At 31.9% G+C, this 25,477-nt stretch overlaps 1 protein-coding gene across 2 annotated transcripts in view; it reads right to left on the reverse strand.

The window, feature by feature from the left end:
- Positions 1-25,477, reverse strand: part of LOC145263100 (low-density lipoprotein receptor-related protein 2-like) — a 599,989-nt gene that overhangs the window by 505,801 nt on the left and 68,711 nt on the right. For both annotated transcript variants that reach the window (XM_080120027.1, XM_080120026.1), the window contains exons 6-7: positions 17,562-17,687; positions 6,758-6,912 (exon numbers count right to left, since the gene is read on the reverse strand). In XM_080120027.1, coding sequence (XP_079976153.1) covers positions 6,758-6,912; positions 17,562-17,687 — 281 coding nt within the window. The remainder of the gene's footprint in view (positions 1-6,757; positions 6,913-17,561; positions 17,688-25,477) is intronic.

Raw genomic sequence — 25,477 nt, forward strand, 5'->3', positions numbered from 1 at the left:
GGCAATTGCTCTTGACATATCTAAAGCCTTTGATAGGGTATGGCATAAAGGTTTACTTCATAAGATCGCTAGCTATGGTATAGCTGGAAAAGTCTTCTCAATTATTAAATCATTTCTTTCTGATAGGTTCATAAGAGTAGTAGTTGAGGGGCAAAAATCAGAAGCTCACAGTATTAATGCCGGTGTCCCTCAGGGGTCCATCCTGGGCCCAACTCTTTTCCTGATCTACATTAATGATCTTCCAAATCACATCCTTACATCATTTGTAGACATTTATGCTGACGACACTACCATTTATGGTAGCACATCTAAGACAGTAAACGACCAAGTTCTCTCCAATTCTCTCTCCTCTGATCTTGAGCATGTAGTACAATGGGGAAAGGAGTGGCTGGTTACTTTTAATGCATCTAAAACCAAGCTTCTCTCTTTACATCATCAACATTCTAATCCACATTTGGCATCAATTGAAATAAATGGCTCTCGTCTTCAGGAGGCCTCAAGTTTTGACAAGCTTCTGGGCTTGACCATTACTCCTGATCTTAAATGGAACACGTACATCAAATCTGTTGCCAAGGCCGCTGGAAAAATAGTGGGATCTTTCTATCGATTCGGTAGATATCTCACTGCTGATGCTATTCTCTATCTATATAAGAGCCAGGTACGTCCAAGGATGGAATACTGTTGCCACATCTGGGCAGGAGCTGCTAGAAAGGACTTGTCCTGCTTTGATAGAGTTCAAAATAGACTTCGTAGCCTCGTAGGAGATGTCCTTTTCTCCTCCTTGCAACCTCTATCTCACAGAAGAGATGTTGCGAGTTTGTCTCTGATGTATCGTTATTTTCATGGAAAGTGTTCGACTGAGCTTCAATCTATGGTCCCCCCTCGCCAAACTTTCACAAGAAACACTCGTCTAGCTGTAAACACTATCAATAATTCCCCCCACTCTTTATCTGTGCCTAAACCTAAACGTAGATTCCATGAACAAAGCTTCTTTCTTAGAACTGCACGCCTGTGGAATTGTCTTCCGTTTTCCTGCTTTCCGGCTGACTACAATATGGTTGTGTTCAAGTCTAAAGTTAATAAGTTCTTGATGAGCCGTTCCATATAAGTTATCAAATTTACCAAATTTTCATTACTAATGATTACTATATTGTCCAATTTCTACTGTACACTCTTTAACCCTTATCCTTGAGTGGCCTCTGGGCCTTGATAATGTGGTGATGCCTATGTAAAAAAATATATATATATATATATATATATATATATATATATATATATATATATATATATATATAAATCCGTTTTTTTTTTTTGTATATTGATATTCATATTAAAACCCCTCTTTTCTATTTATTTAAAAAGAAAATACAATTTTCTTTTGCATGGGTTGTGGAATTGCAGTCACTAGCAAAAGGTTTAGCTAATTTGCATATTCTTTTAAACATTCATTTTAATTAATCCCCTATTAGTTGCCTCGGTTTTCTAATGGGATAATCATCTTTAGTTAACTATTACGTGTAATTATATTCATGTACATATTCTACATGAGTTATACTTGCATAATATTTCCATAAAATGTTTATAGTAAACACAAAATTGTTTCCATATATATTCATGTATACGTATATATTTTTGTTTAACAAATTTTACCCACCAAACTCCTCCTAGAGTTTTTGGTTTACAGACATGAAACTTCATATATAAAGGTATTCGAATCCATGCAAAACTATATATGGGTTTTAGGCCGGAAAATTCGGTGCAAAAGTATGAAATTACAAAAAAAAAAAAAAAAATGAAATTTGTCAGGTGAAAGTCGAACGCCGGCATTACGAATGCATAACGTAGTAGCTATTGGTTCATGTTTTAATTTTTAGCCTTGCAGTAAACATGTTTTCATAGCCCAGTCATTGACGGCAGGGGCAAAATAAATCATGAACTCCATGTTTTGATTTCGATTCTCGATGGTGGCGCATGAGTCTTTTTTCATATCTTTTAAATCATTACTATATATTGCATCCAATCTATCAATCTATCTATATATCCATAAAAGTGACAATGTCTGTCTGTCTTTTCACTATAGTAGTTAAGGAAGACTATTATACAGAAAGGCATTACTTTACATATTCACACTTTTTAATATATACATATGCACATAATCTTATGAACAGTACATAGGGCCCGAGCAAAACTGGGCAGAACTGCTACTACATATATATATATATATATATATATATATATATATATATATATATATATATATATATATATATATACACACACATGACTCTATAATAAGTATCAGTATCAGTTGGCGACTGCTGGGTTCGGATCTCATGACCAACAGGAATTGTTACCCTACACTGATGATTGCGTAAGTATAAAATACTAGTGTTTGTAGGTAAAAATAAATAATTATTATTTAATTATATATATATATATATATATATATATATATATATATATATATATATATATATATATATATATATATATGCTCCTATAAATTTGTTGTTTTTTATGTATTGATATTCATTTTAAACCCCCTTTTTCTATTTATTTGGAAAGAAAATACAACTTCGTTATATCTGGGTCGTGGACTTGCATTCATCTCGCTAATTTTCATATTCTTTTAAAAATTCATTTTAATTAATTCCCTATTAGTTTTTCAGTTTCCTTATGGAATGATCATCTTTAGTTAACTATTATGTGTAATTATATTATATTGTATATATATATTTCACCGATATATATATATATATATATATATATATATATATATATATATATATATATATATATATATATATATTGTCACCTATTCAGTTATGACTGGGCTCAATGTTGCTTAACGTAACAGAAATCGGTGTGTCAACGTGATTATACCGTCGTATATCTATCTATCTATCTATGTTAGAAAAAAACAAAACACACATTGGTACTGTCTATTTCAAATCCAACGCAAAGAGCACCGATATCTGGTCGCCTATGCTAAACTCTCTTCAGCCTCTTTCTCCCTAGAAATGGCGTCTCACACGCTATATGAAACTGTATTAAAGTACTCGATTTTATTTTCATTTTTGAAGTGCCTTTTTTATTTTACTGATAGGTTTTATCAGCAATTTTTTAATCGATATATTAGTGGTTAAGTAATAAAAATTTATTTCTCCATTTGTTTTTTAATTGTTAAATTTAAGTAGCTAGATCCCCAACTGCACACTTTTTGTACTTCCGGCGTTGGAGAACTCAAGGATTAAAAACTAAATTAAATATACAGAGCGGAAAGTTTTGAAAAAAAAAACCCTAACCTCTCTGATTAGGATTGATTCAGAAATTGAGAATGAATAATTCCAAAATTAACAAGAATTGATTTACAAGTTGACATTGATTCACAAATTTACATGAACTGATTCGCAAATTGACATTAATTGATTCACAAATCGACATTAATTGATTGACAAATTGACATTAATTGATTCACAAATTTACATTAATTGATTCACAAATTGACATTAATTGATGTACAACTTGACATTAATTGATTCACAAATTTAAATTAACTGAGTCACAAATTTATTTGAACTGATTAACAAATTGACATTTATTAATTTACAAATTCACAATAATTGATTCACAAATTGACATTAATTGATTTACAAACTGACGTTAATTGATTCACAAATTGACATGAACCGATTCTACTGATCTCTCTTTATCCCTGAACCAACTTAACAACTGCATATCCTTTCACTTGCATTTTTCATTTTCCATGTCGAACAATAAAATCTTGCAAATTATAATTTACAGCCTTTAATTGTGTTCTTTTATGACAAGCTCTATTTCTTATTTTGTTTGTATTGAGCTTTTTGATCTGGTTGTGATTACTATATAAATATTACTATTTATATTCTCTTTGAAGCTTTTGGCTTGTAAACTATATATATATGTATATATATTCATATATATATATATATATATATATATATATATATATATATATATATATATATATATATATATATATATATATATATATATATATATATATTGTATCAACTATGAAAAAATAACCGTACTTTTTAAAAATAAAGACGAAGTTTCGTCTTTTAATAATATTTTTGCATCTTAATATGTCCCAAGAACAGTTTTGCCTTTTTTTTTTCAAAGTTTTAAAAATGTAAAATGATGCATCCAGGCGTCCAAGAGCTTTAATAACAATATATATATATATATATATATATATATATATATATATATATATATATATATATATATATATATATATATATATATAGTGTTATAATGGAATAATCCCAGAGGAAATCCGGGTATGAGAGCTCAATGTGGTAAACAGAGCAATAAGATAAAAAATATAACACGGAAATTACGTAATTGTCGATGCAATAATTTATTTCAACCTTATGGTATTTTCAAGCATCTAAATCAGACAATTACATTTTTGATAGTGAAAAAAAAGGAAAGAAAAGATTTTTATTAGTATCAAAAATGTAATTGTCTGATTTAGATGCTTGAAAATACCATAAGGTTGAAATAAATTATTGCATCGACAATTATGTAATTTCCGTGTTATATTTATATATATATATATATATATATATATATATATATATATATATATATATATATATATATATATATATATATTTCTGTAAAAATATATTTTCTTATAATATATATATCAATCCTTATTTAAAAATCTCAGTGTAATTACAGAGCAATATAGAGAATAAATGACAAAAAGTTACATTCCAAAATTCATGATGTTGACAATCGTATAATTTATTCCTTTAATTCAGTTGACTTATACAATTCTTGACAGTTAAGGGCATAATACATTCACTGATTGATATAATAATGAAGTGATTGATTTTGCGCTACGAAACAGATACTGTCAAGAATTGTATAAGTCAACTAAATTAAAGGAATAAATTATAAGATTGTCAACATCATGAATTTTGGAATATAACTTTTTGACTTTTTGTCATTATATATATATATATATATATATATATATATATATATATATATATATATATATATATATATATCACTCTGAATAGCACCGAACGTAGTGCCATTATTATTGTTGAGGGTTTAGTTTTTTGTTGTTGTTTTGACCCTTTTCTACATTTTAAACATAAACCATCAAAAAGAAATTTTCAAAAAGAAGACCAAAATACACTTCTAAGCTATAGAGAAGGAAAAAAAAAAAAAAAAACACCTAAACGCTAAACAATTAATAATGGCACTACGTTCGGTGCTATTCAAGAGTATTATAAAACTATGTAGCCATAAATATATATATATATATATATATATATATATATATATATATATATATATATATATATATATATATATATATATATATAATGGAGGAAGATGTGTTTCCCTGGAACCAAAGAATTTGAACATAACCGCCTTTGTCATAGGGATGTCCTTCGTGCAAATATGAAGGCAAAACACAAGAAAAATCTACCTAAAAATGAATGTGTATGCACTGTGGTTTCAAAGCACGCAGCAAATCAGGGTTATCTGTTCACTCGAGAAGGCAACTTTGACCGACGAGCATATGCAGGTTCACCATCTGCGGAGGAGTGTGCTGGACGTCTACGGGATTGCAATTATTCATGTGGTGTCACAGAGCTTAGGAGTTGCTGAAGATTGTATACTGAACCCTCATTCATCGTCTTAGGTGAGAGAATCCACCATATATATATATATATATATATATATATATATATATATATATATATATATATATATATATAAAGAGAGAGAAAGAGACTTTTTATTCCTTAAAACGGGAAAAAGTAATAGACTTAGAATAAGGTGCTTTATGCCAAACTAATGGTTCCATACGGTTAAATTCGTGCTCATTTTTGCATTAAATACTAATCCCAATTAATTTCTAACTGTGCATTGACCGAATACCATAATACTTTGTTCGCTTTACCCTATCATAAGAAATGACCATACAAAATTTCAGCATGGTCGACTAAGTAGCTTCTGAGAAAACTTCTAAAATAGATATGGTATTTTTATAATTAATCCCCATTAATCTCAATCCCTAACTCTGCTTCGAATGGATACCATAATACTTAGTTCGCTGCACCTCATCTTATCAAATGGGGGCAGTAGTTTCCGACAAAAAGAGGAACAAACAAACAGACAGACAGACAGACAGACAGACAGACAAAGCGAAATATAATATAGAAGCATTGCTATATAAGATTTGCTGATCTAGTAAAGACCACATGTACCCTTCCCTATCTCAGCAGTTGTACTCCTCTGCTGGAAAGTAATGGCAGAGGTTTACCAAACTTATTCCATGCATATCTTATTTTTAACGTTGGATGAGACTTCTTGCTGCTTCGGTTGCTTGGAGACTGGGTAGAAAGTATCTGTCAAGAATCCGACAGGTGTGAAGTCAGAAACTGGCCCAGTACCTGTCGGACTGAGGTATGCCACTTTGGTATTAGGAGATCCATTCTCCCAGGCTTGCCACCCGACTTCGGAGGAGGGGGGATAAGTTTATCGCTTGTTGTCTGAGGCTCCCCCCCCCCACCAGTGGGCATGCACAGTCAATTTTTGCTAGGCCAGAGTGCTTCTCCTTTAAGTGTGCTTGTTGAACATCCCCACTTTCTAACCTTGTGTCACGTCTTTCTGAGATGGGCAACAAGTAAATATCTACCTCACAAAACAAATCAAAATAATAAAAAAAAGTAGATCGATCCACCTGCTGCTTGTTATTGATCCAGAATAGTTTCTTTCGGGCGTAATTGAAGTCAATGTCAAAAGCCAGTGAAGGAATTTCTGTCAACAGTTTATGTCCAGTTGAATTGATGGAGAAAATCTTATTCCTTGTGCCGACAAAAAACACCAATGGCTCACCTTGATAATGACAAAAAAAAAAGAAAGACAATCAATAATGGCATATTATTATTATCATTACTAAAAAGACCTGTAGAAATTTTACAAAATGAGAAACATATTGAATGAACAAATGTAGGCTTGTCTATATTCCTTCCTTAGTCCGTGCGTTACGCTCGAAAAAGGCCGAATACAATTTTTGAAAGCCAAACTGCTTTAAAAAAAAAAAAAGGCCAAATTCGCGAAATTTGGCTTTAAATAGACCAATCGAGCAATCTTGGAGAAGAATACCTCCATTCTTTTTTCTTAGGTGTTTGGCCTGTTTTTAAGTAGTTTGGCCGTTTTTTTTTTTTTTTGAGAAGTTTAGCCTTTTTTGAAGCAGTTTGGCTTTCAAAAATTATATTTGGCCTTTTTCAAAGCGTAATGAACTGATCCACTAAGGAAAGAATAAATAGAATATTATAATTATTTGTTATGTCTCTTCAAGCGTCTCTTATTTTCACTGACATCATTCCAATCTATAAAAGATCATTCTTTCGAAAATATAGTTTCTTCCTAAGAGTTAAAATTAACATGTAATGTAACTACACCTTATGTCTAGAATCCTTATTCCAATTTTGATAAAAATCCATTGTGTAATTTTGATTCTCGAAAATGTCTAAAATTTAAGACTTCAACGATTGATAATTTGCATTACTTGGATTCTTCAGACTACTGTTCTCATCTTGAATGCCATTCGCACATTGTCTTGATCCTTTTCCGGGTGTATCTTGCCGAATCCGGAAATCTTTCTGTCTTTGTAATATTGCTTTATTCCCTAGACCAAGGGTCACCAAACTACAACCAGTTCATTCTTGAATTTGTGTGATAAAACGTACAGAACACGAAACTGGGTGATTAAACTAGGAAATTTTCATGCTTGTAGCAAGCTCCTGATTGCTTTGTTTTTTAAATTAGGCATTTCATTTCTCTCAGCTCTCCCCTACCTTTGGTGAGCCGTAGCTTCATCAGATCCCTAAATCCTCTTTTTTTTTTTTTTTTTTACACAGTGATCACCACTTATCAAGGACCGGAAACCACTCAGGGATAAGGGTTATTGCAAGTACATTACATTAGTGTGGAGATTTGATGAAGTGTTTACTTAAGGGGGCGGTTCATTAGGAATTTGTTAACATTGGACTTGTAGCAGTAGAATCCTCTGCTTTTCTTGTGTTTCAACAGGATTTTGATTATGTTTCTAATTTTAATGTCTTTTTCATTTTCAGATTCCGTTTTATTCACTCTTCTAATTAAGGCTACAAAAAAAGTTTCACAAACCTTACTAACCTTTTTTTATTGCTCAGTTTGTAAGATTCAGATAAATGCACATTATGTCTGATAAAGATAGTATAACAATTTTTTTGTTGTTGTCGGTTTCTTTGATGAGTTTTTAGTAAATAAACATGTTGGTTGCTTTTATTTTGGTCATTGCATGTGCACCACCCATGATTAACGCTGGAAAAATGGTGGGATCCTTCTACCGCTCCAGAAGATATCTCACTGCTGATGCAATTCTCTATCTATATAAAAGCCAAGTACGTCCAAGGATGGAGTACTGCTGCCACATCTAGGCAGCAGCTGCTAAAAACAGCCTATCCTGCCTTGACAGAGTACAAAATAGATTCCGTGGCTTAGTGGGGGATGCTCTTTTCTCTTCCCTGCAACCTCTCTCCCACAGAAGAGACGTTGCGAGCCTGTCTTTGTTTTATCGTTACTTTCATGGCAAGTACTCGTCTGAGCTCCAATCTTTGCCCCCCCCCTCGCCAATCTTTCACGATAAACACCCGTCTAGCTGAAACTAGTGTCAAAAATTTTCCCCACTCTTTATCTATGCCCAAACGAAAACGTAAATTCCATGAACAAAGCTTCTTTCTTAGAAGTGCACGCCTGTGGAACTCTCTTTCGTCAGCCTGTTCCCCACGTGACTACAACTTAGATGTCTTCAAGTCCAACATAAACAAATTCCTAATGAACCGGCCCCTTAAGTAGGACACTTTATTAAATCCCCAATACTAACGATTACTATGATACTATCCTGTTGATTACTGTACACGCAATAACCCTTATCCTCGAGTGGCTTTCGGACCTTCATAAGTGGTGATTATCATGTAAAAAAAAAAAAAAAATGCTAAACTTACTTTTTCGTCTTTTTCCCCAGAGCTTCCGTTCTGGCTTGCAAGTATTGAATAGAATGATTATGCAGCACGCGTTCGTCATTCTTTCAATTATCCAGTAAAAAAGAAGTTTGGTGAAAGCTGGCCTAGACAAATGTTTAGCATCTATATTCAACTATTCTTTTCTTTCGAGGGACCAATTTGATTTTTAATAAGTCATGATCTATTTCTAAATTGCAAGTAAAAACGATCTCTTCCTTCTTGTGCTTTCATTGCTGCCATATTTAAAAGATAAATTAAATTTGTTTAACGCAGTTAACAAAATACTAATGTTTATCTAAAAGATTTTGGGTGCTTATTCACATTGGCACTTATACCGATAACCAAAAATGAAGAAAGACTTTTATAGTTTACCTACTTGTCACGGAATGAAGATTTTATATTCCAAAAATCACAAAAATTGATTAAGGAGTTTTTTGTTTTTTTTTAATTATTTACGAAAAATAAATTTGCCATTTTTTTTATCGATAAGTGACAGACGGGGCCATGTTTTACTTGAGAACATAATAAGGGGAGGTAAGTTGTGATTGTTTAAACAGTTTCCACATACATTACGGTTGTCTGCCCTTGTCCACTGATTCGTTGGACCCTTTTTTCACCGTCATCAAAACATAGTAAAATTTGATTTTCTTGGATAAAAATAAAACTACTTGATCAAATTACGTGATTTTTGGATTTTTTATCTTCGTCCCGTAACTGGTACGTACATTATATAAATATTTCTGTGTTTCTTTAATTTTAAATGCCGCTATAAGTGCCAATCTGAATAAGCATTAGATTTTGTTTCGTGTTTGCAAAACAGTTATGAATGAAATGTTTATTCTTTAAAAAATAAATATTTCAAGTATCTCGAGTACTGAAGTGATAGCAAGCTAAAAAAAAGTTTGAGCAAAATAAATATGGGTGAATCGCAGAAAATACTGTGAATTTTATTCGCGACTAGCCTGGATGCCTGGCGTTGCCCGGGTGTTTGTTGAGCAAAAAAAAAAAAAAAAGAAAAAGTGGTAATAGGCAGGTAGGCTCGAACTCGTGACGCGAAGGCGGAAAAGAAAGTCAAAGAAAACCTGAGGTTTTACCCCTACTCCGTGACGCGACCGGAAGTTTGGAACGTTGAAATTAGTAAAGTCATTTCAACCGATATGATGACTTGAAAAAATGGCAACGCAAAAAAAAAAACAAAAAACAAAAAAAACGACCATCTTTGTAGAAAACTACCCAGTTGAGGGTGAAGGAATTAATGTTTTAGCCAATTTTTCGATATTTGTCGTCCGAATGGTCGGGCTTCCAAATGATACCGATCTTATGAAAATCCGTCGCCTCTGTCGAAAGTTTTAGGCATGCATACATACATACATACATACATACATACATACATACATACATTTAAATAGACAGGTTAGATTTATATTATAGATTCCTCAGATTATGCATTATTTTTTTAGGGGGGGGGGGGGAACCTGTACATATATTTTTATGTTTATGATGTAACTATTTATGTAAATGGTCGCTTTTGCCTTCATCAATATTAAGCATCACTTTACTCTTTACAAAGCCACTATTCGCCCATGCACGGAGTATGTGTAGGTTAGTTAATAACTTTTGTTAGTTAATTATGAAGTAAATAAAGAAAACGCTCCTTTCTTCCTTAAATTACTTCATACGGGAAGTTATTTCAACGGTTGACAAAATAAAACAAATTAATTAACACTTAACATTTTCTTAGCCTTTATACACATGAAGACACCGAAAGAACACGTCTGTTTATTAACATGGTTACACACGAAGAGGGAGACACACGTCATACACGCGTTTTTATAAAGCAATCGCAAGGAGATAATTCCGAGTTACCCCACGCTTAAAGCACGTCACCAGAAAACAGACAAGAGAAGGCAACTCCTCACATGGTTTAAGGAACAAAACTCTTCTAATCTTCACAGTATTAAAACCCGACGGCAGTTAAAATGTATCCCACACTGACAACTCATACAGTATGGTGCTTCTATATTATAAAAACAAAAAAATATATGGAATTTCAATGGTATATACGTAATTGTCAGGTCTAAAATAGTAACATAGCCAAAAATTACGAAAAACGATGAGGGAGAAAATTAATTATTTATGAAAAACAGTTCCCATGAGGGCAAAAAACAGTTCGATAAAGTTACATACTGGGTTGGGCATATTGGATCACGTTACAGCAAAAGGGGAAATAACTCAGTTAAAATAATTTGTAGTTGACAAAATTTATTCAGAAACAAAAACATATGTACATAATTTGTGAATTTTTAAAAATAATTTTTTAAAACTGTTTTCAAAATTTATCGAAATTACTTTTCCGAAATATGCATAAGATTTCCGAGCAATTGAAAATTTAATAACCTCCCCTGTTAACTCTCCAATTCAAACCAGTAGATTTGGAAACAAAATCGCTAGATTTTACAAATGTCTTTTTATGAATAATTAATTTTCTAACTTGCCGGTTCTCGTAATTTTTGGATATATTACTATTAAAGACCTGACAATTACGTAGGGACCATTTGTTTTACTTGAAATTCAATATTTTTTTCGTTATTATAATGTAGAAGCACCCGGAGTATTGTTGCCACATCTGGGCTAGTACATCTATCACTAGTATCTCCCTCTTAGGGAGGTGACCGTGGTCTACTGGTTAACAACACGGATTGACGACCTCAAAAATCACTTTCACTTAAGATGTTGGAAAGCTTCACATGATCCCTCCCATAATCTCCAATGTCTTTCTAGAAAGAATTCTGACTAGAAAAATATCGGGGATATCAACAGCAACAATGAAATCTTCGAATTCATATGATATGATGATGTCGACGATCCTCTTCATAGACAGGTCCAAAAAAAAAAGTCTCAAATCTAATAGATCCCACACTATCTGCCAAGCCCCATCCTCTGTCCCATCACCGCAATATTGCATCACTGTGCCTGTTTTACAAGTAATTTAATAGAATGGGCTCTGATGAACTCATAGCACTTGTGCCCCCCCTCGACGTACATGTTCCCGACTAACCCGACAAGCAGCAAAGTCGCATCTTTGCATTGTTGAGATCCGCAGATGCTGGAAAGCCTTCTATTCTAATAGTTTCTTTCCTTGGACTACTAGATTTTGGAATTTCCTCCCTGTTTCCTGCTTTCCTGGCTGTAATAACCTACAAAAGTTTAAATGTACTGTGAACAAACATCTCATTCTTGAACACCTCATAGTTTCCTGGTAGGCAAAATCCCAAATAGTAGCCCCTTACGTCCAGACGAATGGGATGTGGTGATAGATTAGCACCCCCCCTACCCAATTCGTTGTTGAAATGATTGCGCGAACACTTTGATAAATCATTTAATGACGAACACTTCGAGTTGGTATCTCATTATTTTATTGTATACACAAATTATAATAACTTCTCATTCATTAAAAAAGAAAACCCAATTCCATCTCAAACAGGTAGACTGAATTACTTAATCTAATACTTAACTTCAATTAACCTTTAACCTTTGGTGCCTGACCCCCAAATCCATCATTTTCATCCTTCATAATTTAAACAATACTAACTTGTGTTACATCATTTTACAGTTTAATAAATAAAAAAAAAACAATTACGTTTGGTGATCTCTCTGAATATGACACCTGTGGAATTGTTAATTAAATTCACAATCATTTCTGCAATCCAGCCATATTTGGTACGAATAAACTTCAGTATATCAATGACTTGTCAACCAAGTTTCAGTCATCAGTGTCCAACAGTCTTTGTGTTAATATAAGGTTACCCCTAAAAACATGTATGCCATGGAATTGTTAATTAAATTCACAATCATTTCTGCAATCCAGCCATATTTGGTACGAATAAACTTCAATATATCAATGACTTGTCAACCAAGTTTCAGTCATCAGTGTCCAACAGTCTTTGTGTTAATATAAGGTTACCCCTAAAAAAATGTATGCCATGGAATTGTTAATTAAATTCACAATCATTTCTGCAACTGACGCATCCCTCTTTTAAGATTGTCCTGATTTGAGCTGTGATGTTAAGCAATAGTCTGAGGACATTGTTGTGATAGACTTTGAGATAAACCTATAGATAAAAAGAGGAGGTTAAGATCCGATGAGTATGAAGTTCATTTAAAATCACACTTACGACTTATGATACGATCACCAAAGTATCCCTGCATATAATTGAAGCGGTAATAAAACAAAGCGTGGTGAATATGCATGCGTCGCAAATATGAAGATCATCAAAGTTCAAATCAGAACAAGTAGCGAAAGAGAAAGATGTTAACGTTATCGACAATATTACACATTATATCCACGTGCTGTAAAGGTTGATCTCACAAAATGCGACCTCCAGAATTGTTAATAAAATTCACTATCCTTTCAGCAATCCAACCATATTTAGACACATATACTTTATCAATGCTGGCCTTTTCGACTTAGTTTTAGTCATGTACTAGCAGGGAGACCCGACATTGTCCGGGATTGAATGATGATCAACAAATATTCCACCCTTTCATATTTTTATTGTCATCGAAATCTATGAAATCGCCCATTTTTAATCCAATTGATTGATTACCTGTTCTAGTTAGGAACCCTGCCTCTGCAATGCACTGGGAGTCAGCTTCATATGTCTCCCCTCAGTGGCTTAGTCCACAATATATCATAGTCTATATTGCACTGTAAAGAATCTACTGTTCATTTTATGAATTTATCTCTAAATCATGGCTTCACTTAAAGTTTAAAATGCAAAAGTCAAGTATCATGGTTCAATTATGTTCTAAACAGAAACATTCATTTCAAACATGTCCCTGTCTTATAAAAGAATTTACAGTTGATTTTATAGATTGAACCTTTCTGCTTGTGTAGTAATGAAACTTCTCAATGCATTTGTGTTGCATAAAAGTGTTAACTTTGGTCAAAGTCGGACTTCCTTCTTTAATTTCGATTATCGACTTTCGATGTTTAAGAACACTCATATGAAATTTAAAAAAAAATCGGCCCAGCCGTTTCTGAGTCCATAGGGAACTCTCTCACACACACACACACACACACACACACACACACACACACACACACACACACACACACACATTCACACAGTTCCTTTTATATAATAGTAGAGATATTCACCATTTTTTGTTTTATTGCCGTTTTAATAATATGCAGGGACACTTTGGTGACTGTATCATAAGTCTTAAGTGTGATTTTAAATGAACTTCATACTCACTGGATCTTAACCTCCTCCAGATTTTTATCTGTAAGTTTATCTCAAAGATAATGTCTATCACAACAATGTCCCTGTTGTAAGCAGAGTGTCCCAAGTGATACGTTTCTTTCTCTATCTTCAACGTGCCAACATGTTTCAAAATGTCTTTCACAAAGCAACGCAAAGAAATATGTCTCCCAAAAAATCCTCCACAACTCCTTCAAGTGATCTGCTTTATGGAGCCCGGCACACTTCATTGGCTTGTGTGTAGCGCAACTTTGTAAGACTGTCTGAGACTGTCCGAAACCATGTATATTAAAACCTCATGGACGCCATTTTGGATCTCTTTTCATCCCAACCGGCAGGAAAGACAGACACGAGGGCATTTGAAAGGTACGCCATTTCTATTTTCCCCACGGTCCCCAGGATAATGTTAAGAGAGGGGTGTGTCCGAATAAAAGACAATTTTGCGAAACATTGACTGATACAATAAACAAAGACTGTTGAAGATTAATGAATAAAACTTGATGGAGAAGACAGGCATAAACTGAAGTTTATTTGTACTAAATGCTTTACAGAAATGCTTGATTTAATTCTCGCTTCCTTTGTTTCAGTTCGTTTGACTCATTGGTCTATTAGTCTTCATCAATTCACTGTGCAAATATCTCATTATGATACAACTTCTTTTTCTAGCAGCTTCTTTTCATGAAATGTAGATTTATGGAATTCTCTTCCTACTGACTGTTTTCCTCCTACCTATAGTCTTGGTCTTTTGAAGACTAAAATCAATAGGCATCTATTGTTTTGTGCTAATTATTTTCTTTTTTTTTCTTCTCTAGCTCTTTACGTCAAGTGGCCTCATGCATTGTCTGGAGCAATTTCCATAAAAAAAATAGTTTGAGTGCATAAAAGATTGAGAATTTTATTAATGATTCCAGGCTCACTCGAATCTGAGGAAAACCATCAGTAACAAACGAGAAGAGTGTTAGAATTATTGATAATTGTGCACGCTATATCTGGATGTGCTTGTCATTGAACGGCGCCAAATAGACTGTTGGACACCAATGAATGAAACTTGATGGACAAGTCAGGAACAGACTTAATATTTTTAGATTAAATATGGTTGGATAGTAGAAAAGGTTTTCAAATTTTTTTAATAATTCCATGTATAGGATTTTTTTTGGGGGGGGCAGGGGTTCTTGACCTTCGGGACAAGATCACAGTGTAGTATCTGTTCTGATGCTAGACTTCACCTTTTTCTGTCGTCAGTCAGTGGAGCAGGAGATCCTTCATGACCGAGACAATCTTTATTTTTGTTCCTATCTAGAGTGTTCCTTTTTGGGGAACTGGATTTTCCCCACAGTAAAAACCGACCTTGTGTCTAACTCTGCCCTTGTGGAGAGGCAAGGTACATCTATAATATAAATATCACCTATCTGTTTAAATGTGTGTATGTATGCATGCTCACTGTTTGTTTAATTTTCTTATTATTGTGTTTTTCCTGGGGATGGGGCATTCTACTGGATGCCAAACATTCTCCCATTAGTTTAGTAACTCCAACCGAGAGATCTTTTTAAGATTCTAACCGTCCCTTTAAGTGCTATTGTTTTGTATTTCTTTTGCACTTGGTTCACCGGGTATATTCGCCAGATAGTTTTTGAAATTCTTTTTTGTTAGCCAGGTTGCTCCTATAATGACTGATATGATTGATACCTTCTTAAGATTCCAGATGTCTGCCTAAAACTTTCGACAGAGGCGACGGATTTTCATGAGATTGGTATCGTTTTGAAGCTCGACCATTCGGACGACAAATATCGAGAAATTGGCTAAAAACATTAATTTCTTCACCTTTAACTGGGCATTTTTCTATAGGGAGGGGTCGCTTCTTTCGCCGATATTTTCGAAAGTCATCCCCTCTTTTTGATTAAGTAGTCTTAATTTAAACCTTCGTCACTTCCGGTTTGACGATGGACGCAATAGCAAAGACGTCACTTTTTTTCTCCTTCTTGGTACGGGTTCGAGCTTGCCCGCTTTCTACCGCTTTTTTTTTTTTTTGTTTTTTTGATTAACACACACCTCCAAACACCTGGGCAACGCCGGGCACCCACGCTAGTTTATAATAGAATATTTTATTGCATGTTTTTATGAAACGATAACAATGGAATAAACACAATATAAAAACGAGTATAAAACAAAATGAAGGAAAATTTGAAACAGAAAAACTGACACTTTATATTATGTTATTGTGGAAGCTGAATTAATGTGTATCATACGTAATTGACAACTGGGTGTTCCAAGTTCGAATCCAGTTCATTCCACAAAAACTTACTTTCACTTAGAAAAGTTGACAACCATCAGATGGTCCCTCCCGTAAGTACTCGATGCCTTTCTAAAAAGAATTCTGACTAGAAAAATATCAGAGAAACCAATGCCACAATAGAATCTTCGGAGTCATACAATATGATGAAAGTTAATAAACTAAAAAAAAAGACATGAAAAATAAAGCTGTTCTCACATTGAGCGTGATTTTCGCAACGTTTCACTCAGTGTAACCTCCGACCTCCTTCAGGTGTATTTTTCCGAACTCGGGAATTTGCATTGAATTTCAAACGGAACTCTTTATTTAATTCATTAGGGTCCTAAGTAATTTGTAATTGTATTTTGAGTTGGCCACACAGAGGATTCCACGTACTCTATTCTCGGACCCGTTGTGCAGTGGTTAGAGTACTTGAAAAAGTTCAGTTGTAAAAGTCACATACTTGTTTAGGTTAAAGGTTCAATCCTCACTGTGGGTGACCGAAAATACGATTGCAAATTACTTAGGACTCTATCCAGTCATTGTTGCTGGAACGAGAGCAAGCTACCCTTGTGAATTAAATAAAAGATTCAATTTGAAATTCTGTGCAGATTCCCAAGTTTGACAGAAAGATTCGGAAAGGAGCTCTTGAAGAAGGTCTGAATTTACCTCTACTGAAAAATTGTGAAAATAACACAAGATAAGAACCGTAATCTGAAAGATCCAAATAATACATATATGGTGAACATTATATTAAAATAGATCGAAACAATTGTTTGCCCTAAGGAACAATAAAGGAATTTTTTGGATGAATATAATGAGTTTTTGCTCCCAGTTTTAAAAGCAGTTAGAAAATAAAAAATTATATATATATATATATATATATATATATATATATATATATATATATATATATATATATATATATTGTATAATACCTACCATTAGTCACTGCACAGTGTTTGTTGTCTTTCAAGGTGTAGCCTTCATAGCACGAGCAACTATAAGATCCTGCTTGGTTGGTACACTTTTGGTCGCAGTAGCCCCAACCTGAACATTCGTCAAAATCTAAAATTATTTGAAAAAATTATAAACACGTAAATTACAACATCTAGGATTCCCAGACAGTCATCCATCAAAAATACTAAGCAGAATCAATGTTGCTCAACTTCTGTAACCTGATAAGAACTGCTGTTTTGGATGAAATACGAGAGGTGTTCCAAAATTAATGCCTCTTATTTTTTTTTTATTTCACTCTGATGGATCAGAGGGGATTGCAAATTGCATTGTTATGATGACTGAACTCTTGCATTCATGACCTGAAAGTTTCACCTGTCTGTTGCAGATATCGACGGTGTGAGACTCTAAAAAAACCAAACCCTGTTATGGACGTGCATCAGAAGCAGAGATGCGTCATTGAATTCCTGGCAAAAGTGCATTGCGAAAGGTGGTGATTATGCAGAAAAAATTCTGGAATACTAAAGGTCACTCGTTTTAATGATACCACTCCTGTCTTTGTAGCTCTTTAAGTTTTTAAGTTAAAAAAAAATATAGGTGGGTTTACTTTTTGAATGACCATCGTACTTATTAGGTTTTGAAATATTGATAATTTCGATCATTTTGATTATTTTCACTACTATTTTCGTCTTCATTGTTATTCTCACAAACGTTTTGGCCAATTTAATCTTCATTCTTCTTCAGGTGCATCTTTTTTGAACTTAGCAATCTTTATGCCAAATTCAGACATGTTTCAGTTCAAAATTCTATGTAGGTTGACCTAATTTTGTCCAAATTAAGAAAATCTGGAATTTGAGGGGAAATTTGTTGCTGCTTATATTCCAGACAAGGCAAATGATTACTATCATCAAGAAATCAATGGTAAATGGCTGTTGCAATATTGCAAAGTGATTTGCATTTGTTATCAAAAGATGCAAAGACAACTAGTGTAACAGAGCACGGATGCATGTATGGCAGCTGTATGCCAATACCGAGCCGTTTGCGAAGAGACGTCATGGTGAGGAAGAAAATAAAAAACATATAAGAAAAAGAATATGTGTGCAGACCAAGGATCGTGTTTTATTCAAAGAAAGTACCCGGAAATAAATTTTATTGTTCCAACAGAAAAAAAGTGAGTCAAGTTATTCTTTGTTTTGGTTTCCTTTGCGATGGAGTCTACAACGTGTTGGGCCCTGCACATGTTCACACGTGTGTAAACGTGTGTACTCTGTTACAGTAGAAATTTGGAGAAACTTGTAATCACTCAGATTCCAGGGAACACCACTTGCCATTGCCAGTGATTAATCGCTGATGGTGGAGTTAATGGTAATAAAATTTGTTATATAAAATATAAGTTTAGTAAGACAATTTAACGCAATTTTATTTTTTTTTTTTTACAAAAATAAACAATTATTTTTTTTTTATAAATCAAAGTACGTTTCGACGTAATAATGTCTTCATCAGGATAGACACAGCTTATTTTTATTTTTTTTTAAATCTTATTAATCCCTCGTGGTATGATGCCACTTAGAAAAAACAAGTCCGTTCAGTGTTCTCAACGGCGATTTACAAATGTCCGGTTTTGTTATATTGAAGTAACAGGCTTTATTTGCCCGGTGTTGTCCAGGCTGAGATATATTATTGGGTGGATAAAAAATAATCATTCAAAATATTGTCATGTTTATACATTTTTTTTTAAATAGAACTTAGAAAAATATTTTTAGTTTTCTTTTCTTTTATTTCTTTTAATAACTATTTGATAAGTAGTAAATTAAAAAAATATTAAATCGATGTGTATATATTAAAATTATACGATCATAGTATTATTAATACAGAAATAATACAATTAGCTATAATAACTATATAAAATCTAAAAAATAATCTATATAATAAAGTAAAGTTAGTCGGGTCCTCGGTTTTTGTCATTAATGCATTATTTCATACAAAATCAATATTTTATTCTAAATAGAAATTTTATTTTGTTGAACGTTTATCCATGTTGTTAAGAACAATAAAATATAATCTGAGTTAATTCTTTTCAGAAAAGAATGACGGCCAAACGAAAATTAATCCGAGCAAATATATATTTTCGTTTGACCGCCATTTTTAAAGGGAGGTACACCAGTATGTATAATTCCAAATTTACTTCCCTTTCTATGAAAAAAATCTAAAATGTAAAAAGAAAAGCATAGTGTCTAACAAGGAAAAAGGAAAATCATGGTAAGTAAATACACCCCGGAACAACGTCGAATAGATGTATGCAGTATATATATATATATATATATATATATATATATATATATATATATATATATATATATATATATAGAGAGAGAGAGAGAGAGAGAGAGAGAGAGAGAGGGAATTAGACCTAGAGTCTAAAGAGCAAAGTTTATTTTAATGTACTAATACTTTAAAAGTACAGTGCTCATAGCCATGTAGATATATAATAAGCTCAATAGGTATAGTTATTCTAGAGCTATATTAATATTGAGTATAAAGATTAATAATAATAATTAAGAATCAGCATTGATAATAATTTAGAAATACTTTTGTTTTCGAATATAATCTCCTCATCAGCACAAAAAGAGGGGGAGAGAAGTAGTTTAAGACACCAAAATAAACTAACATTTCAACTATTTGTGGCCAAAAATACAACATGCCCATATATGCACTGACGTACTTTACAACAAATTTTCTAATGAAACCCAATATGGTTATCCGCCTTACTTACTATGAAAATGCTAGTTTATTTTGGAATTTTAAAGTTCTTCTCCCCCCCCCATTTTTGTGCTGATGTGGAGATTATATTCGAAAACAAAAGTATTTCTCAATTATTGTCAATCCTTATTGTGAATTTTAATAAAATGAACCTCGTTTCCAAAACGATCATACACTCAATTTGATTTTGTTTCTTTTTCTTTTGAAACTGATTCATAATTTACAATTATTAATCTTTATACTCTCTCTCTCTCTCTATCTCTCTCTCTCTCTCTATCTATCTATATATCTATCTATATATATATATATATCTATCTATATATATCTCTCTCTCTCTTTCAGTTTTTTCGTATATTTTAAAGGCATTACGGCGTCATAATATGGGTATTATCTCTCATCTGAAAATTCAAAGACAGTCTAACTTGTGTTTATGAACGTATTGGAAGATAAATGATTCGTATTTTGAACAAAAAATTAAAGCCGGTAATACTTTGAGTTTTCGAACAAAATTTTAATTCCTGAATCCCGATGACTGCGAACAAAGCATAGGGACTGATAAAACGTTTTTGGGCAAGATTTTCAAAAACAAAAAAAATAGTGCTTATTTAGAATTAAACTTATTGTAAAAAAACTAAAATGAATAGCAATCATTATGATGTACGGGCCCGTCACAGAATGAAGATGTTATATTTCAAAAATCACATTATTTGATAAAATACTTATATATATATATATATATATATATATATATATATATATATATATATATATATATATAATAAGTTATATATATAGTAAGATATATATATATATAATATAAATATATATATAGTAAGTTATATTAAGTAATGTGATTTATAATTTAAAAATTTAAAAAAAAAAAAAAATTTTTAATTTAAAAATCAAATTTTAATTAAATTAAAAATCAGTTTCATAAGAAGGAACAACAACAAAGTCAATTATCTGTACGATCGTTTCGGAAATCCGTGCTTTTTATTTGTGGTATACATGAAGTCACGTAGAACAATTATACATAGTTTTTTTGGTAAGCACGGTCTCCTCATCAGCAAATTTAGGAGGATTTCTATTGAATTTAAAAGACACCAAAAATAAACCTAGCATTAAAAGTAAGGCAGATGAATCTGAAAAATTAAAATAAAAGGTTTGGATTTAAAATTTATAAGAAAATTAGTATAGGTTAGAGATAGAAATGAGTAGAAAAAATATATATTTTTTGAATTTACATAATAAATTTGATTTAAAAATATATAGAGGTAGTTACCTTTTAGTTTTTCTTTTTTTGAAATCAGGAACTGTGTTTAAAGTAGTCATTTAGATGTTTGCTATAGCTTTTTATTTTATTGAATGATGAATTTTAAAAGGGCGACGCTCGTGCAGTAAATTGTTTCCGTTAGCGTATTTTGATTTAAAGACGCTACAGTTAATATATATAGAGAGAATATTTATTTTGCAAGTTTTTAAGGGGAGATAATTGTCATGTGTTATTGGCTTTATTTATTATTTGATTTACGGGTCTAAGGGCGTAATAACATATAATATGGCAATGTCTTCCCGTATACGAGTTAAGAAAAATAACCAAGAGACAAAAAAAGATAAAACCAAACTACAAATATTAGATAATAATACAAATAAACAGCAAACTAAAACCCGCAAACGTAAGAATAGACACAAGGAGATCCTATGGTTCAACCCCCCGTATTCCAAAAACCTAGAAACAAACATAGCTAGAGAATTTTTTAAAATATTAGATAAGAACTTTAAAGCCCCCCATAGATATAATAAGATTTTCAATAAGAACACAATTAAAGTCTCTTACTCTACTATGCCTAACCTTCATCAGAAAATAATTAGCTCTAATAATAAGAAAATTAATAAACTACAAAATACAACTATACAAAATACATCGGACTGTAACTGTAGAAGAAAAAATAAATGCCCCCTACAAGGCTCATGTAAAATTAAAAATGTTATCTATAGCTGCACAGTATCAAAAACTCCAAATATACAAGAACCTATCAGCAACCATAACTCAACTACCAGATTAAATAATAACACCAACTTAAATCAATCTACCGATCAATTACTAATCAACCCACCACATTATAATCCAACAATAGACCTAACGGAAAATAATCATAATAATCAAGAGGTAATATATATTGGTTCCACATCTGGCCCAATAAAACATAGAATTTCAACGCACAAACATTCTTTTAAAAATAACTCTCTATCAAACCAAACTACTCTATCCAACTATATTTGGCAACTAAAAAATAGCAATATTTCTTTCAACTTAAAATGGCAAATAATTGAGACTTGCAAATCATATAAACCAGGAGATAAATTTTGTACACTATGTACAAAAGAAACCCTAAAAATTTTAAAATATGAAGTCCGCACAACCAAACTAGTAAATTCAAGACAGGAGACAGCACAACCAAACTAGTAAATTCAAGACACGAGCTTCTAACATGTAATCATAAACGTTGGTTTAAATTTAATAAATATAAACCACCTTAAATCATTAAAAATTACTCATTAGTAAAAATAGATTACAATTTTTTTTTTTTTTTTAATAAATTAAGTTAGACCAATAACCGCCCTTAGACCCGTAAATCAAATAATAAATAAAGCCAATAACACATGACAATTATCTCCCCTTAAAAACTTGCAAAATAAATATTCTCTCTATATATATTAACTGTAGCGTCTTTAAATCAAAATACGCTAACGGAAACAATTTACTGCACGAGCGTCGCCCTTTTAAAATTCATCATTCAATAAAATAAAAAGCTATAGCAAACATCTAAATGACTACTTTAAACACAGTTCCTGATTTCAAAAAAAGAAAAACTAAAAGGTAACTACCTCTATATATTTTTAAATCAAATTTATTATGTAAATTCAAAAAAAATATATTTTTTTCTACTCATTTCTATCGCTAACCTATACTAATTTTCTTATAAATTTTAAATCCAAACCTTTTATTTCAATTTTTCAGATTCATCTGCCTTACTTTTAATGCTAGGTTTATTTTTGGTGTCTTTTAAATTCAATAGAAATCCTCCTAAATTTGCTGATGAGGAGACCGTGCTTACCAAAAAAACTATGTATAATTGTTCTACATGACTTCATGTATACCACAAATAAAAAGCACGGATTTCCGAAACGATCGTACAGATAATTGACTTTGTTGTTGTTCCTTCTTATGAAACTGATTTTTAATTTAATTAAAATTTGATTTTTAAATTTAAATTTTTTTTTTTTTTTTTTTTAAATTTTTAAATTATAAATCACATTACTTAATATTGAATTAGCTCTTGGACATTTAACTGTCGAGCTTATTATATATCTAAATTACAACGAGCATTTCCTGTATTTTAATTAAACTAGTAATTTCACTATTACATTAAAATACACTTAGCTCTTTAGACTATTATTCTAATCTCCTTTAAATATAGTAAGTTATATATATATAGTAATATATATATATAGTAAGTTATATATATAGTAATATATATATATATATATAGTAATATATATATATATATATATAGTAAGTTATATATATATAGTAAGTTATATATATATATAGTAAGTTATATATATATATATATAGTAAGTTATATATATATATATATATATATATATATATAGTAAGTTTATTAAATTACTAACTAGCTCTACTTACGTATTGATCACTGTTGAAGTAAATACTTAAAGTTTACGCATAAATTTCGTATATTAATTTATGTGAGTAAATGAAGTAGCCATATATATATATATATATATATATATATATATATATATATATATACATATAAAGCTGAACGTCTGTGTGTGTGTGTGTGTGTGTGTGTGTGTGTGTGTGTGTGTGTGTGTGTCTGGTCACGGATAGGCTCCTATATGGTTGACTATTTTAAAAAACTGATTCCATATAATGATAGAAGATGTATCGAGACACAGGAATTGGTATGTTTGATCTGGTGGAACGGTGGTTCATTAAAATTGTGGGGTCTGCGTTCGCGCCTGGTCCAGAAAGTATGGAAATAAAAAATTAAAAAATTAAAAAAAAAACGTTTGCAAGTGTTTTTGATATAGATATATATAAGAATACTTTGATAAGTATGTTTTAGCTTAAATAGGGATGGTATAATAAAATTGTGGGGTCTGCGTTCGCGCTTGGCCTCTAAAGAATGGAAATAGGCACAAACTTTAATAAAGACTTTTTATATCTGTCTGCGTAAGTATACTTTGATAAATATTTTTCAGTTTGAAGTAATATGGTATAATAAAATTATGGGGTGTTCGTTCGCGCCTGACCTCCACAGAATTGAAATATGTCACAAAGTTTAACACGGTTTTTTAATATAGATCCACAGAATATTGTGATAAGTGTTTCAGTGTGAACAGGTATGGTATAATAAATCATGGGGGTTTATCTATTTTATTTTTACTTTCATCATATTTTTCTTTGGTTTTGATACCCCCAAATTCGAAGCTATCTCTTTACAACCCTTCCTTTTCATAACCTATCATACTTTCATAAATCAGAGTCCAGACCCTGCAGAAGTTAAACGAATTGGGCTAGAAACTCTGCCTCATCCGCCATACTCTCCAGATCTCTCACTTACCGACTACCTCCTTTTCAAGCATCTCAACAACGTTTTTTGCGTGAGAAATGCTTAAAAAACCTAAGCGATATCAAAAACGCCTTCAGTGACGTTACTGCCACCAGAACGCAAGATTTTTACGTTACTGGCATAAATACACTTGATTTGCGTTGGCAAAAGTGCGTTGATTTTGATTGTGTTTATTTCAATCAATAAATTTTTGTTCGCGACGAGATAAGTTTGTCTGAATTTAAAATTTAAAAACCGCAAAAACTTTCTTGTCAACCTGATACATATAGAAAATCATTTTTTCCCGATGTTAATAAAAAAATTACCTCCATTAGAAGGCTCGGTAGTTCGAATTAAGTTCTCGCCTTTTTATTTATAAAACATGGCGGATCAAAACATTATGCCATGCTTCGTCATAAAATTTGATTTTTTTTAGCTAAAAACAAACTACTTGATCAATTTTGTGATTTTTGGAATATGAAATTTTCATTCTATGAC

The sequence above is a fragment of the Euprymna scolopes genome, chromosome 38, assembly GCF_053919585.1.
Source record: "Euprymna scolopes isolate OS-2025 chromosome 38, ASM5391958v1, whole genome shotgun sequence".
In the NCBI taxonomy this organism is placed as follows: domain Eukaryota; kingdom Metazoa; phylum Mollusca; class Cephalopoda; order Sepiida; family Sepiolidae; genus Euprymna; species Euprymna scolopes.